The sequence below is a fragment of the Telopea speciosissima genome, chromosome 9 (assembly GCF_018873765.1).
Source record: "Telopea speciosissima isolate NSW1024214 ecotype Mountain lineage chromosome 9, Tspe_v1, whole genome shotgun sequence".
Classification (NCBI taxonomy): Eukaryota; Viridiplantae; Streptophyta; class Magnoliopsida; order Proteales; family Proteaceae; genus Telopea; species Telopea speciosissima.
Genome location: NC_057924.1, coordinates 45,597,071 through 45,612,107, shown reverse-complemented (window position 1 = coordinate 45,612,107; position 15,037 = coordinate 45,597,071). Strand labels below are relative to the sequence as shown.

General features: G+C 41.8%; 1 protein-coding gene across 2 annotated transcripts; it reads right to left on the bottom strand.

Annotated features, from left to right (window-relative positions):
• Positions 1-985: 985 nt before the first annotated feature.
• Positions 986-7,518, bottom strand: LOC122639753 (cytochrome P450 736A117-like). 2 transcript variants are annotated; one of them, XM_043832697.1, is made up of 3 exons: positions 7,389-7,518; positions 2,476-3,254; positions 986-1,607 (listed from the first exon to the last, which is right to left on the bottom strand). In XM_043832697.1, the coding sequence occupies exons 2-3, from the start codon at positions 3,199-3,201 to the stop codon at positions 987-989; spliced, it is 1,347 nt and encodes a 448-aa protein (XP_043688632.1). In that variant the 5' UTR covers positions 3,202-3,254; positions 7,389-7,518; the 3' UTR covers position 986. The 2 variants fall into 2 exon arrangements, with proteins under 2 accessions (XP_043688632.1, XP_043688631.1); XM_043832696.1 differs by lacking the exons at positions 2,476-3,254; positions 7,389-7,518 and adding exons at positions 5,592-5,693; positions 6,773-7,266 and having other exon boundaries at positions 986-1,505.
• Positions 7,519-15,037: the final 7,519 nt, after the last annotated feature.

Genomic DNA, 15,037 nt, shown 5'->3' with positions numbered 1-15,037 from the left:
AAACATTTCATTCATCTTCAATACCTTCTCTACAAGTGATGGCTTATACACGACAACTACTCTCTTCCATTCTCTTGCTCGTGTTGGCCAACACCATCACTGCCGCTCCCACTGCTTAGTCCTGTACTTATCTTTCATATCCTAATAACACCACAAATAGCAACACATACCTATCCAACCTCAACCTCCTCCTTCGTTCTCTATCCTCTCATGCTAATGCTAATGCTAATCCTACCTCTGGTACCGGATTCTACAACATCACCATAGGTAATAGTTCAGATAAGGTCTATGGTCTTTTTCTATGTAGAGGCGATATCACATCTAAAATGCACGACTGTACATGTGCACAATCTGCCTTAAATCAGTCCGAAATGACATAAAAACCCCTTACCCCTTATTTTATGAAAATAATGGGAGAATCTCCCTTATACGATTATCTTCCCATTTTTAAAACAATTAAATTAGGTTGTGTCAATTTTGGAAGTTTTTTTTTATTTTATTCTAACGTGGCATGAGTACTAACAAATTTTGGAGATTAAGTAAATCTTTTTAATATAGAAAATAGTGGATGCAAAACAAATTTGAAACCTATTTATCTTGTAATTTCTATTCTTATCTAATGGATCTAAGTTATTTTCCCTTTTTTTTATTTTGTTTTTCGAAAAGGAAAAAGTATTTCTCCAATAGGCGGGAAGGTTCATCACACCACATAGGGTTCATAGACTCCTATAAGGTTTTAGTATGTTCCCTAAAATATTCTTCTAATAACCCCTTATGCATCTGAACCCCCTGCGGTGAATGGATTAATTCCCATTCCTTGTGGGTGAAGGGAAACTTGGTCCTTCCAAAAATCCTGTAAACTTTGAAGAGAATCAACAATAACACACATGGATGATATAAGAAGTCATACATGACTAAATGATGATGTTGTCACCATCTAAGTTACATGGAATAGTTTTCATAGAAATTTTATTTTCTTCTCACTATTAGTAGTGAGGAGTCGCAACAGCAAGAAGAGGAGATTTCAAGTGGATTGAAAGTCCAGGAGATTCCGTAATATCTAAAGCCTCTCCATTTGCTCCATTAGGCAATGCCCAATCAAATTTGTGCAGAAGATTGGCTAATGCAAGTTCAATGATAGCAATGGCAAAATGGGTTCCAGGGCATCCCCTTCTACCAGCCCCAAACGGTATCAATTGGAAATCATGGCCCTTGAAATCAATAGAACTAGCATCATTAAAGAACCTCTTTGGTTTAAACTCTTCTGGGTCATCCCATGATGTAGGATCCCTTCCAATTGCCCAGGCGTTGATGATCACTATTGTCTTTGCTGGAATGTCATACCCTTTTATTTTGGTTTCTTCAGTTGATTCACGTGGAACCAATAGAGGGAGTGGAGGATGCAGGCGTAGCATCTCCTTGATCACTGCTTTCAAATAGTGCATTTGTTCAATATCATCCTCTTCAATAAATTCTCTACCAGTTGCAAATGCAACCCCTCTTACCTCCTTTTGAACTTCTTTCATGACTTCTGGATGCTTTAATAGCCTTGCAATTGTCCATTCTAGGAGTGAAGTGGAGGTATCAGTTCCAGCAGCAAACATATCCTACAAGATATGATATGACATTGAAAATAATTAGCAACATTTCAGTTGCAAAATTTAAAATTAAATTGTAACGAAATCCATTCATAATTTGCATATGAGGGTTATCCCCTTGTATTAATGGTCTGTTAATACTCTTTTCTTTTCTCTATTTAGCAAAGCAGAAGGGCATTCTCACCCTCCAACCTCGGAGGACTATTTTTTTTTGGAATTGGGAACTTTTATGTATGTATGTCTTATTTTTTGTTTTTTGGGAGGGGAGGAATAGAGAAGGGGGAAGGTACCAGCCAGGAGACTCGAACTTAAGACCTCCTGGTGAGCATTGGCATGGAGCGTAACATAGCTCACCAACTACACTAGGCAGCTGTTGGTACCCCATGGTGAACTTTGTTGGGATGAAATTTAACACCTCCCATAAAATTTCAGCCCAATCCAATATGCCATGTGTCAGAAGTAGACACTCTATCAGGGCTTGGTTATATGGACCAGACCAGAAAACCTTGTACCTAATAGCATCAAAATCTTCATATTTAGATGGGTCCCACTACTTGATTGATAGTATCGACCAATAAAAAGAGTAGTCTGCTTATCATAAAAAAACAAAAAAAAAGAGTAGTCTGCTAATGCTCTGGATTTGGTGTTGCAGAGAATATGAGGGGTAGGTTTACGGATCCAGATCTCCTACGCCCAGCTGCCCGTAGCAGCCTGGGCCGTAGACGATCTGCGTTGTAGGTTTACTTCTCATACTCCCTAAATCTAGAATTTCAAACTCTGACCCTAAAACAATTGAAGCTTAAAGAAAATAATCTTGAATCGTTTGGACATCCTCCATAATCACATGAGATTTTCTCTAAAAATATATATAACTTACCATTACTATGCCTTTGATGTGTTCTCTCCCAAGGGTGATTTCAGCATTCTTATCCTGTTGTATCCGAAGAAGGAAGTCCACAAAGTCTTTGCCACCATCATCTGCATCATAATTGCCAACATATTCCCCTCTCTTTCCATGGATGTGGTCTTCAATTACTTCATCGAGAAAAGAATCTATCTCTGCAAAAAGTTTCTCCACCCTCTCCTCTAACCCAATTACATAATTCACCCAAGAAAGCCAAGGTATGAAGTCACCTACATTAAAAACTCCAAGCAGATACCCTAATTCAATCATCATCTTTCTAAACCTCCTTCCACTACCCTCTTCCCCACCATACTTCTTCCCTAGAGCCACTCTACATATTATATCATTTGTTAGTGACATGAGCACCTCTCTTAAATCCACCAAAGCAGAGAATGTAGGTGAATTTGAGCAAGACCTTTTGATGTTTTCCATCATCTCTTTCACCTCTTCTTCCCTCACTTGCTGGAGCGATTGAACCCTCTTCGTACTTAGAAGCTGGAGAACACAAATTTTGCGTACTTGTCGCCAATAATCCCCGTAAGGTGCGGAGCCAATGTCCTTGTGGTTGTACATTAGTCTCCTACCAAAACTTGAATTGGGTCTGCTGGAGAAAATTAGGTCATGGGTTTTCATGATTTCACGAGCTGCATCAGGAGATGAAACCACAAGAGTTGGTTTGCTGCCAAAGTGTAGCAGCATGAGAGGACCATGGCGTTGAGCCAAGAAGTGGAGTCCGTGGTGTGGCAAGGGGCCTAATTGATGGAGGTTCCCTATTATTGGGAGCTTCCATGGGGAAGGTGGTAGGTTGGTTCTTTTGGTTTCAACTCTATTTTTCCTGAATAAGAAGAACACAAACAGGAGAAGAAAGCAAAGAAGCAAGGAGAAGGGATGAAGAAAGCTCAATTGGCCTTGGTGCCCTAACCATTGCAACATATTAGCCATCTCTTGTTGAGATTCAATGCAATAGGATACAGAGGAATAGCTCATACATCATATATATAGGAAACCAATGTTCTGAGACTAAACCAGTCACCTAGCCGAATCAAGTCACTGGATTTAAGAGACAAACCGGGTTTGTTAAGTTTGATTCTGACAACAAATTCTAGGCCGGTTCTTTATTTTTTTGGTAGAATTCTAAGCCGGTTCTTTATTGTTTGGTAGAATTCTAGGCTGGTTCAGATAAAGAAATCTTCATCTTTGATGCCGAGCTAGTCTTTTTTATTTGGATCACAAATTCCGACTCCTCGTCCTTTATGATAGGCTTGTCCTTGAAAGGCAACATGGAAATCTGGTTCTGTGGTTCCCCTTGAAGACCCTCAGACCAAAGAACAAAATAAGTGGTATCTGAAGGCCGGAAAATCAGGTGGGTTTAAACACTCTGACAAACCATCTGTGGCTTTTCTCTTGGGAAATGAATGGAACCTTTTTGTATTAGAATAATTATCAAATTTTTTATCAAATTTATTAATTTTTTAGTATAAAAAAATGGGAACGTTCTTTGTGGGGGAGCACAGGGGCCACATGCACACGGCAGCCAATGAGAGCATGCGTTGGCATTTCGGGATGGGATTTCCACCTTTCATGGGGGGGGGGGGGGAGATCATTTTGCCCACCCCCATGTGTCTGGGTGCATCCTATGCCCCCAGTGCAGACATTACCACCACCAACAACAACAATTCAGCCTTATTCCAACTAAATGGGGTCGACTACATGAATCCTTTCAAAATAAAGTAGGAAAAATTGAGATCCACATAAAGGGAAAGGAAAGAAGGAGAAATGAAGAATAAAAATAAAGAAATGAGATAAAAAAAAATGAGAGGGAAAATGAAAAATGAAAGTAAGAGGAAAGAGGATAGCTCAGGATATCCGGAAAATTTCAGCTACATGGTGAAAAACGTAGATCCTTGCACTTCAATCGGAATCAGATCACTCCTTACTCGGGCGTCCCCAGGTGTGGGTACCGAGACCCGACCCCCTTTGCGGAGGGTTTCTTTCTAGGGGCACGACGAAAGGTTTTTCCTATCATGTCCACCCCTTTTGTCTTTGAGTCTCCTATGATGTGGGGGTAGTCTATTTGCGGTCCGGGTTATGCAGTTCAACTTTTAAAGTTCATTGTCAAGAATGAGGGATTGGGTCATGCCTCATATATGTTAAAAAGGAGTTGCCACCTACGGTTCAAGCCTAGGACCCGATGAATGGTAGCCCAACCCATAGGGGAAGGAAAGGGTTACCTAATTCAATTTGGTTTAGTCATAGAAATTGGGTAAGTGATCAAGTTACAAGAATGGGAAGGTATTAGCATCCCATCCCATCTGGTTATACCTGTCTTTCTACTAGATGTTAGTTTTTGAATTTTCTCCCATGATGATACATCTTATACCCAACATGCAAAGCTAACTTGTAATGCAATAGTCAAGAAATAAAAATAATAATGTCATCTTAAAGAGTGTTATGTACACTAAAACAAAATCACTTTGATGATCTGCATTGTACTCAAATAAGGAAAAATGAGTATGTATATTTGCACGCAAAACCAACAAACACTAAAATACGAGATGTAGAGTATATCTCTGACTCAGGTGGAGATGGATGATTATCTTACCTCCTTTTGGTTGGACAGAATAGCGGCTAGGATGGTCTTCGGGTTACTCCGACTTCGAGCAGAGTAACAACTGTGAATGAGTCTTTTTGCTATTCGGACTTCGAACAGAGTAACGGCTACTCGGTCTTCGAACAAAGTAACGACGTCACGAGAGATCGTAAAGCCAAATGCTTGATCTTCGGATAGAATAACTGCATCACATGGGATTCATAGGAAATATGAAAAAAGAATATAGGTATATGGGTTTGGGTGACCTAGACTGTGGACAAGATAACGAGATCACGGGTTTCAAGACAGAAAATGGGGAAGTCCACGGGACGAGTGAGGCTAAAGACACTGAAACTGGTGAAAAAGGAGCTTGGGAGCGCATTTCTCGAGAAAATTGGATGTGTCCAAATGAGGGAGGGTATAGGGGTCCTAGGGCGATTTGTTCTATGTCATCCTCTTTAATATTTTCTCTACCTGTTGCAAATGCAACCTCTCTTACCTCCTTTTGGACTTCTTTCATGACTTCTGGATGCTTTAATAGCCTTGCCATTGTCCATTCTAGGAGTGTAGTTGAGGTATCAGTTCCAACAGCAAACATATCCTACAAGATATGGTAAGACATTGGTTTAAAGCCATTGTCCATTCTAGGAGTGCATGCGAGATATCAGTTCCAGCAGCAATCATATCTTACAAGATATGATATGACATTTAAAAAATAAATAGCAACATTTCAGTTACAAAATTTGAAATTAAATTGTAACGAAATCCATTCATAAGTTGCCTCTGAGGGTTATCCCCTTGTATTAATGGTCTCTCAATGCTCTTTTCTTTTCTCTATTTAGCAAAGCAGAAGGGCATTTTCTTTTCACTCAAATTTGGCTCACAGGTATATTTAGTATCAATTCATCCATCAAATTTTAAGCCAAATATGGAAAACAAATAGCAATCAGAGAAGGAAGAAAGAGCTGTTGATATGCGTATGTTCATACACTAATTTTTTTTTTTTGGTAACCTGAATATTATCTGGGATCCGGGGAAATCCCTAAATTTTATTAATTGAAAGTGAAGCAATCAAAAACAAGAATAGGAGGGGGAGAAAGGGGGGGGGGGGGGGGAGAGGGCACATAGCTGCCTTACCCCCAACCTGAAGGAAAAAAGAATCTCCATTGTCGGGAATTGAACCCAGGTCTCTTGGGTGAAAGCCAGATATCATAACTGCTGGACGACAATGGAAGGATGCCAATACACTAATATCAACCTCCAACCTCTTCTAATTTTTTTTTTCGCCCCATGGCGAACTTTGTTGGGGTAAAATTTAATACCTCCCACAAAATTTCAGCCCAATCCAATATGCCATTTGTCAGAAATAGACACCCGACCAGGGGCTTGGTTTTGTGGAGCAGACCAGAAAACCTTGTACCAAATAATAGCAAATCAAAATTTTTCATATTTAGATGGATCCCACTACTTGATAGTATGGACCAATAAAAAGAGTGGTCTGCTATAGCTCTAGATTTGGTGTTGCAGAGGATATGAGGAGTAGGTTTACTTCTCATATTCTCTAAATCTAGAATTTCAAACTTTGTCCTGAAACAATTGCAGCTTAAAGGAGATAGTCTTGAATCCTTTGGACATCCTACATAGACAGATAAGATTTTTCTCTAAAAATATATAACTTACCATTACTATGCCTTTGATGTGTTCCCTCCCAAGGGTGATTTCAGCACTCTTATCCTGTTGTATCCGAAGAAGGAAGTCCACAAAGTCATTGCCACCACCATCTGCATCATAGTCACCATATTCCCTTCTCTTTCCATGGATGTGGTCTTCAATTACTTCGTCAAGAAAAGCATCTATCTCTGCAAAAATTTTCTCCACTCTCTCCTCCAACCCAATTACATAATTCACCCAACTAAGCCAAGGTATGAAGTCCCCTACATTGAAAACTCCAAGAAGATATCCAAATTCAATAATCATCTTTCTAAACCTCCTATCACCACCCTCTTCCCCACCATACTTCTTCCCTAGAGCCACTCTACATGTTATATCATTTGATAGGGACATGAGCACCTCACTTAAATCCACCAAAGCAGAGAACGAAGGTGAATTTGAGCAAGACCTTTGGATGTTTTCAATTATCACTTTCGTCTCTTCTTCCCTCATCGGCTGGAGTGATTGAACTCTCATCATACTTAGAAGCTGGAGAACACAAGAGTTGGTTTGCTGCCAAAGTGTAGCAGCATGAGAGGACTATGGCGTTGAGCCAAGGAGTTGAGTCCATGATGTGGCAAGGGGCCTAATTGATGGAAGTTCCCTATTATTGGGAGCTTCCATGGGGAAGGTGGTAGGTTGGTTCTTTTGGTTTCAACTCTATTTTTCTTGATTAAGAACACAAACAGGAGAAGAAAGCAAAGAAGCAAGGCGAAGGGATGAAGAAAGCTCAATTGGCCTTGGTGTTAGCCATCTCTTGTTGAGAGTCCATGAAATAGGACAACTCGTACAAGATATATGAAGGAAAATAGAGTTGAAACCAAAAGAACCAACCAAACTGAACCGAGTTCTAACCAATGGTCTGAGACTAAACCGGTCACCCAGCTGAATCAATTACCCGGAAATCAACCCAACCGAACCGACACTGCTATACATGGGCCTTTCCTTAAAAAGATTTGATTAACCTGCTTTTATAAGGCAGGTTTTGAATTAGTTGGAACAGTATAGTTGATCACTTGATCATTACCAGTCACTGGATTTAAGAGCCAAACCGGGTTTGTTAAGGTTGATTCTGATGATTCTGACAGCAAATTCTAGGCCGGTTCTTAATTTTTTGGGTAGAATTCTAGGCTGGTTCAGCATAAAGAAATCTTCATCTTTGATGCCGGGCGTGTCTTTGGTTTTTGGATCACATATTCCGACTCCTCGTCCTTCACGATAGGCTTGTCCTTGAAAGGCAACAACGAAATCTGCTTCTGTGGTTCCCCTTGAAGACCCTCAGACCAAAGAACAAAATAAGTGGTATCTGAAGGCCGGAAAATCAAGTGGGTTTAAACACTCTGACAAACCATCTGTGGCTTTTCTCTTGGGTAATGAATGGAACCTTTTTGCATTAGAATAATTATCAATTTTTTATTATAAAAAAATGGAGAGTGTTTTTTGTGGGGGAGCACAGGGGCCACGTACACACGACAGCCAATGAGAGCATGCATTGGCATTTCGAGATGGGATTTCCACCTTTCAGGGGGGGCATCATTTTGCCCACCCCCATGTGTCTGGGTGTATCCTATCAATTTTTCTCCTCTCCGGTTCCCTGCCTGGTCAGGTTCGTAGGTTTCCTCTGTTAGGAAGGGCGGAAATGACGACCACACCCCACCCGGGCAGTGTGTTCGGGCAAGGGGTGAGATCATCATTTTCGGTCCCCTATGAGAAGAACCTACGAACCTGACCGGACAGGAAACCTGACAGGAGTTAGATTCGCATCCTACGCCCCCAGTGCAGACATTACCACCACCAATAACAACAATTCAACCAAGTTTCAAGAAGAGTGATTTATTATGTATGTGGGACTGAAATGGAATAAGGCTCCAAACCTCATGAATATTTCTTATTCACCCCATTTACTTGCTCCGGAAAGCTTACCAGAAAAGCATCAACATCTTTCTTAATCTATCAAGATCACCCCACCTCTCTCAAAATTCTTGGAAACTCCTTTGGGGAATCAAATCCCACCCGCAATTCAAACTGTTCCTTTGGAAAGTTTTGAAAGGAGGAATCCCCACTCTCTCTAAACCCTCCTCCATTTTAGGAATTGACTCTCAATGCAGATTTTTGTAATGTGGCTATGGAAACTGAGTGCGTGGCACATCTTCCTATCCTGTAACTTCACTAAAAGAATCTGGGCTGCAGGGTCTTTTGGAATCCGGACTCGGACTAAACATATCCAAAGTCATATTTATTTTATCCTTCTTTGAGACCTTCATTAATAATTCTTCCTTATAAAAAAAAGATAAATCCCACATACTCAATATTACCTCCATTATCACATATTTCATTAGGCAAATAAAAAACTAGCTTATCTTCCGAGATAAAACTCCCAAACCTTACCATCTACTCAATCTTATCAATCGTTGGGACCATGATCCAAATCCAAAGCCACATATCCATAACCAAGACCCGGTTCCAATATCGAAACCCTTACCACCCATTCATTTGTACCTCACCAACATCTCCTAGAATCATGTTTTCATCATTACCTATGGGAGTTTTGACCATAAAACCAATAATACTGGATGGGTAGTTATTATTTCTAGCAAAAACTTTAGGGAAAATTTCACGGACACCCCCTAAAAGTATCTAATATCTCAGAAACTTATCATACTTGGTCAAAATGTCACAGATACCCCTTTTTTTTTATTATTTTATGTCGACTTAGTCCACTCCGTTAGATCTTAGCAGTTAAGTAGGGCTGTAAATGGATAATCGAAAATCCGAATTCGATCTGCTTCCATATCCGTTTAAGGGCATCCGTATTCGATTATAGATATCCGAAAAAAAATCCAAATACTCCAATAAAAATCCGAATCCGAATACTTAATTATAAAAAATTAAGTAAATAACGATCTTGAGGGTTTTTGAAGATTCAACAGGTTCTAGAATATGAGGAGAAGAGAATCATGATCTAAAACTGTGGATTGAGAGTGAATTGTATCCACTAGGGGGAGGGAGGTTCGGGTTACACAAGGCAAAGGTGTAAACGGATGGTCGAAAATCCGAATTCGATCCGCATCCGAATCCGATTATCCGATCCGTATTCGAGCCAAATCCAATCCGTTTACAGGCCTACAGTTAAGTCCCTGTTAACTTTTTATAATGGCAAAATTACCCTTCCAACAGGGTGAACTTCCCATAATACCCTTTAGGGTTAAAACCCCAAATACAAACACCATTCTCTCTCTCTCTTCAACGTTTTCACTGGGCTGAAGGGGTAAGAAACAAGAACAAGAACTTCTCCACCTGCAATCAAAATTTCTTTCCTGCTACAAAAGCTGAGTTCTAAATGTAACCCATGGAGATTCCTTTTCCCATTAATAAGCTAATTTCTTCAAAATCAAAGTTTAGTTCTGAACTTCTCTCTATGCTTAAAACTCTAATGGTGGAACTCAAACCCAAAGATTATTCAAGTAAATATTATTGTTTCTGACTATGTGTTATAGTTTTGTCATCTTCCAATCGATGGAGTTGCAGAAGCTCTTATACTACCTAGCATTCTTCTTTGTTGTTCTTTTCGCCGGGAAAGTGTCTCCGGCGTCGCTTGACGGAGTTACGAGAGATGCTCAACTGTTGCTTTCTTTTAAAGGTACGATTTTGAACCCGGAGTGTTACAGAACTGGAAACTGAATCAAAATCCATGTTATTTCACTGGAGTAGCTTGTAAGAACTCGAGAGTTTCGGCTCTGGATCTGAGTTCTCTCCCTCTGAACTCCGACTTCCAAGGTATTTCTTCGTTTCTAATGGGTGTGGAACGACTGGAGAATTTGACGCTGAAGAATGCGAGTATTAGCGGTAACCTCACTTCGGCTTTGGCATCCCAGTGTAGTGAACTGTTGAGCGGGTTTCTATCTATCGGGGAACAATTTGTCTGGTTCCGCTTCAGATATTTCAATTAAGCTTGTCTTCGTGTTCGGGTATGAAATCTCTGAATCTTTCGCACAATTCCCTCACTTTTTCTATCGGACCAAGGGATTCTGGTGGTTTATGGCTCAGTTTTCAGGCTCTGGATCTCTCCTACAATAAGCTTTCAGAGAAGGAGACAGAGAAGACAGAGAAGATACTTTCGGTTCTAGAAGCTGTGTTGGAGAAAATATAGAAACAGATATTTTACTGGGATTATTTTGATACTAGTTATTTGGTTAAAGAGAAGAATGGCTGGTTAATGGTTCTAACTACCTCTGGAAATTTTAATCTCAGCCATAGCGTCGATAACGAGGGCTGCGACTTTGCTGCTTTTGCTGCTACTAATGCAACAGAGCTCGGTCTTCTCATGGAAGAAAGATGAGTTCAGGAACTGTAACCAAATCCCTTTTTGCAAGAGAGCTCGATCTAGAAAGCCCGGATGTTGCACCGTCATTGCTACCGATGTCACCATTAATGACGGTGAACTCATTGCCAAGCTCCAACCTAAGGATACTGGAGAAGCGAAGGAAGTACAAGAGGAGCCCGTGAAACAAAATAGAAGGGATGGAGGAGAGCTGGGTTAGAAGATGGAAATGGGTTTCGACAGTGGAGGTGATGCTGGCGGTGGCAGTGGTGGCAATGATGGTGGTGCTGGCGGAAGAAGAAGAAGAAGAAACACAAAGAGGAAGAAGAGGAAATGGGGATTTGGGGTTGAAGATGAAATGACAGTTTTGTCCTTTTATTTAAATAACTAAGAGGTAAAATGGATATTTAGGAAAGAAGATGAAATGACAGTTTTGTCTTTTTATTTAAATAACTAAGGGGTAAAATGGATATTTCACCTTTGGGTACTAACTGTGCTTAACGTTTGGGGTGTCTGTGACATTTTGATCAAGTATGGTAAGTTTCTGAGCTATTGGATACTTTTAGGGGGTGTCCATGAAATTTTCCCAAAACTTTATATATGCCCATACAGATTTTGGAAGGACAGGTTCACCCCAAGAAGCAGAAGTGCGAGGAATCAAACTAGGAGCTGAGGGAGCAGTTGCACTGAAACTATAAGAAATAGAATTTGGCCAGATTCTATCAATGCAGTTAACTAGTTGGAGGATCTTGATCAAGAGCCATGGTAATGTGTCACACCCCTATCCCGACAAGGGATAAAGTACAATATCAGGGTATGATTGGGGTGACACGCGTCATCCCACCTCACCTCCAGATCTCGATGCAGTGGCCAACTCACAGTCATAAATCAATATTAAAATACAATAATATCGAGTGCGAAAGACAAAGGAATATTACATTCCAAGATAGGTCGAGTTTGCGAAGCGTAAATGAAATGATTATAAGATGTTCATTGGCTAATGATAATAAGTAACATAGTTACAAAATTCCTATGACCATCAAGTAGCTACCAAAAAGGTAAAACATAAAAGTTTATACAAAGTACAATGCTCTAAAAAATAATAAAATGGGAACGATCCCAAGTAATGATACCCGTAGGCACAATCATCATGGGCAACCATCGCCATGATCCTTAGTCACGATCTCTGGCTCCACAGAATCATCTGCATCAAAATCTAAAAAGAAGGTGTACACAGAGGTTAGCTCCACCGAGCTAGTGAGAGAGAAAAGGGGATGCTCAATCACACAATCACAAATAGTCCATGGTGCATGCCATTATTAATTTATTTACCACCTAACACACAATGCTAAGTCAATGGGTATATGCTAATGCAATAACTCGGGAAGACACTGTGGATCTTTCCATTCTCACCACAATACAACCTCAATTATTACTATGGAGCCCACGCCGGTCGTAGTCATCACCACCCGAGGCGGACCCCGATAACCATTACTACCCGGCCGGCCTCTCTAACTCTCCACAGCGGCGGTGCTCGCTACCCAACACCTAAACCCCTGTTGGTAAGGGTCGTAGCATAGGGAATTGAGCCTAACCACGATATACTATATGAATCCTATCGTGTTGAGAGGTACATCCGAGTGTGTCAACGCCCCATTCCATCTAACACCCGGGTACCAGCACAACACGGCGCATACAGGCAAGAATGAGATGCAATATACAATTCCACATAATCCGGGGATTCCGATGCCAGTACTTCCTGGCACCGTAACCCAACACAAATCCATATCATTATAATCAATCATCATCATCATCGAATAAGAATAAATGCAAATATGCAATCACAATATAATTCATAAATGCATGAATAAGCAATAGTAAACAAGCTCAACAGTCACCCAAACCCACTCACAAATTACTTCAAATAGAATTTGTATAAGCGCAACGATTCCCGCTCAAAATCACTCCATTGCACATATGTTGGCGCCTATGGAAGTGAATAAGAGTGTGAGAGAGTGTAGGGGAGGCCTTATAGAGAAACCCCACGCTTACATAAGTTATAAGCCTTAAAAGCGCATCGGAGGCAACGTCGGACTCGGCAGAGATCTGCCTCCGACCTTGAGTCCGACCTTCACTGCAGGCTTTGGCCACATCGGAGGCAATGTCGGACTCAGCATGCTTGCCTCCGACCTTGAGTCCGACCTTCCCTGCAGGCTCAGGCCACATCGGAGGCAACATCGGACTCAGCAGGCTTGCCTCCGACCTTGAGTCCAACCTTCCCTGTAGGCTCGAGGCCACATCGGAGGCAACATCGGACTCAACGAGGCTTGCCTCCGACCTTGAGTCCGACCTTCCCTGTAGGCTCGAGCCACATCGGAGGCAACATCGGACTCAGCGAGGCTTGCCTCCGACCTTGAGTTCGACCTTCCTGCAGAGCTCAGGCCACATCGGAGGCAACATCGACTCACGCAGATTGCCTCCGACCTTGAGTCCGACCTTCCTGCAGCTCAGGACACATCGGAGGCAACATCGGACTCACGCAGACTCTCTGCCTCCGATGCAACCTAGGTGTGATTTCAAGGTCTTTAAAAGCCCAGGGTTGTCCCATTTGGTTCTCTAAGCCTCAAGGGACTAGGGAGGGGGTGTCTTGGAGTCTATTTGGGTCTTAGAAACACCCAACATCCAAAGATTTAAGGGGGTTTAAAAGAGTTAACTACTCCATGTCCAGATTTGGGGCTCCTAGGTGGTTGGAACCTTAGGTCAAGAGACCCAGTTGGAGATCTCAAGGGATGTAAAGAAAATAGGACAGCATCCTACAAGGGGAAACTACACATGGCTCGAGCTAACCCTTTGGGTTTCAAAAAAAGAAATCCCCATCTTGGGGCTGCAACCAAAGAACCACCCAAGCTCAAACGAGCAAGGGGGAAAGAGAGAAAAAAGGGGGAAAAGGGGCACTTGGCTTACCTGATTTGAGGTACACAGGAGGTCCTCCTTGTAGATCCAAGCTCAAGCAGCCGATCCCACCTTCTTCTCCTTCTTCTCCTCCTTGCTGCCTCCTCTCTTCAAAGCTCTCCTCTCCGTTCACGATTAGGTTAGGAAAGAAAAAAAAGAAAGACTAAGGAATAGTCTTACCCATCTCTCTCATATAGAAAATCACCTTTATTGGCCTATTTGGATAAGGCCTCATAAGTGTAACTTAGGGTCTGTTTGGATAGGGTCAAACAATCATCCATCCCTACACAAGCTTTAAAAATCCTAACTTGGGCCCCAAGGCCCTCACAAGGTCAAGTTAATAAAAAGGGGTAAGGGTAGGGTCAAACATGGCAGGACACCAATAACACCTTAGCCACGGGGTCTCACCCACAAGAGTCCTTGTCGGCACATTGGATGCGGGGTCGGAGGCAGCCGAGTAACCTTGCATCCGATGCGAGTAGGAAGGTGGTTCCCACCATAAGAGGTCGGGCCTTTGGACCACACTTCGAGGGCTTTGAGAGGGCAAGTAAGCACACAACAAAATTTGGTCAACTACTTACCCCGACACGTCAAGGTGTAACCTCTGTGATCCCAAGAGCTTTCCCACCGCGACGCCAAGTTTGTCACCAAGTGAAGTGTCTAAGTAGGGCAATACGGGGTGTGCTGTTCGATACTCCTCACTCTTGGGATTGGTACTTGGAGGGTAGTCGACGAAGTCGCCGTCAACGAATTTCCCCCACTCCCGATTGAGGAATCTTTCCTCGGCTGACAAACCCGTGTCGAAGTCAACAATCTTGTAGCTTGGTTTGACCACCATCGTGAACAGCTCACCGGCATACATGACAGCACCCTCTACACGTCACAAGGATTAAAGAAAGAAAATATTAGGACACCAGGTGCGGGTATAACATAATGGGAACTAGATTTTGCTCATTTCTCTT

Coding starts and splice junctions, on each gene's coding strand:
- LOC122639753 (XM_043832697.1), bottom strand. CDS start 3,201: ATGCTGCTACACTTTGGCAGCAAACCAACTCTTGTGGTTTCATCTCCT. Junction 1,608..2,475: donor ACATCAAAGGCATAGTAATG/GTAAGTTATATA, acceptor CATATCTTGTAG/GATATGTTTGCTGCTGGAAC.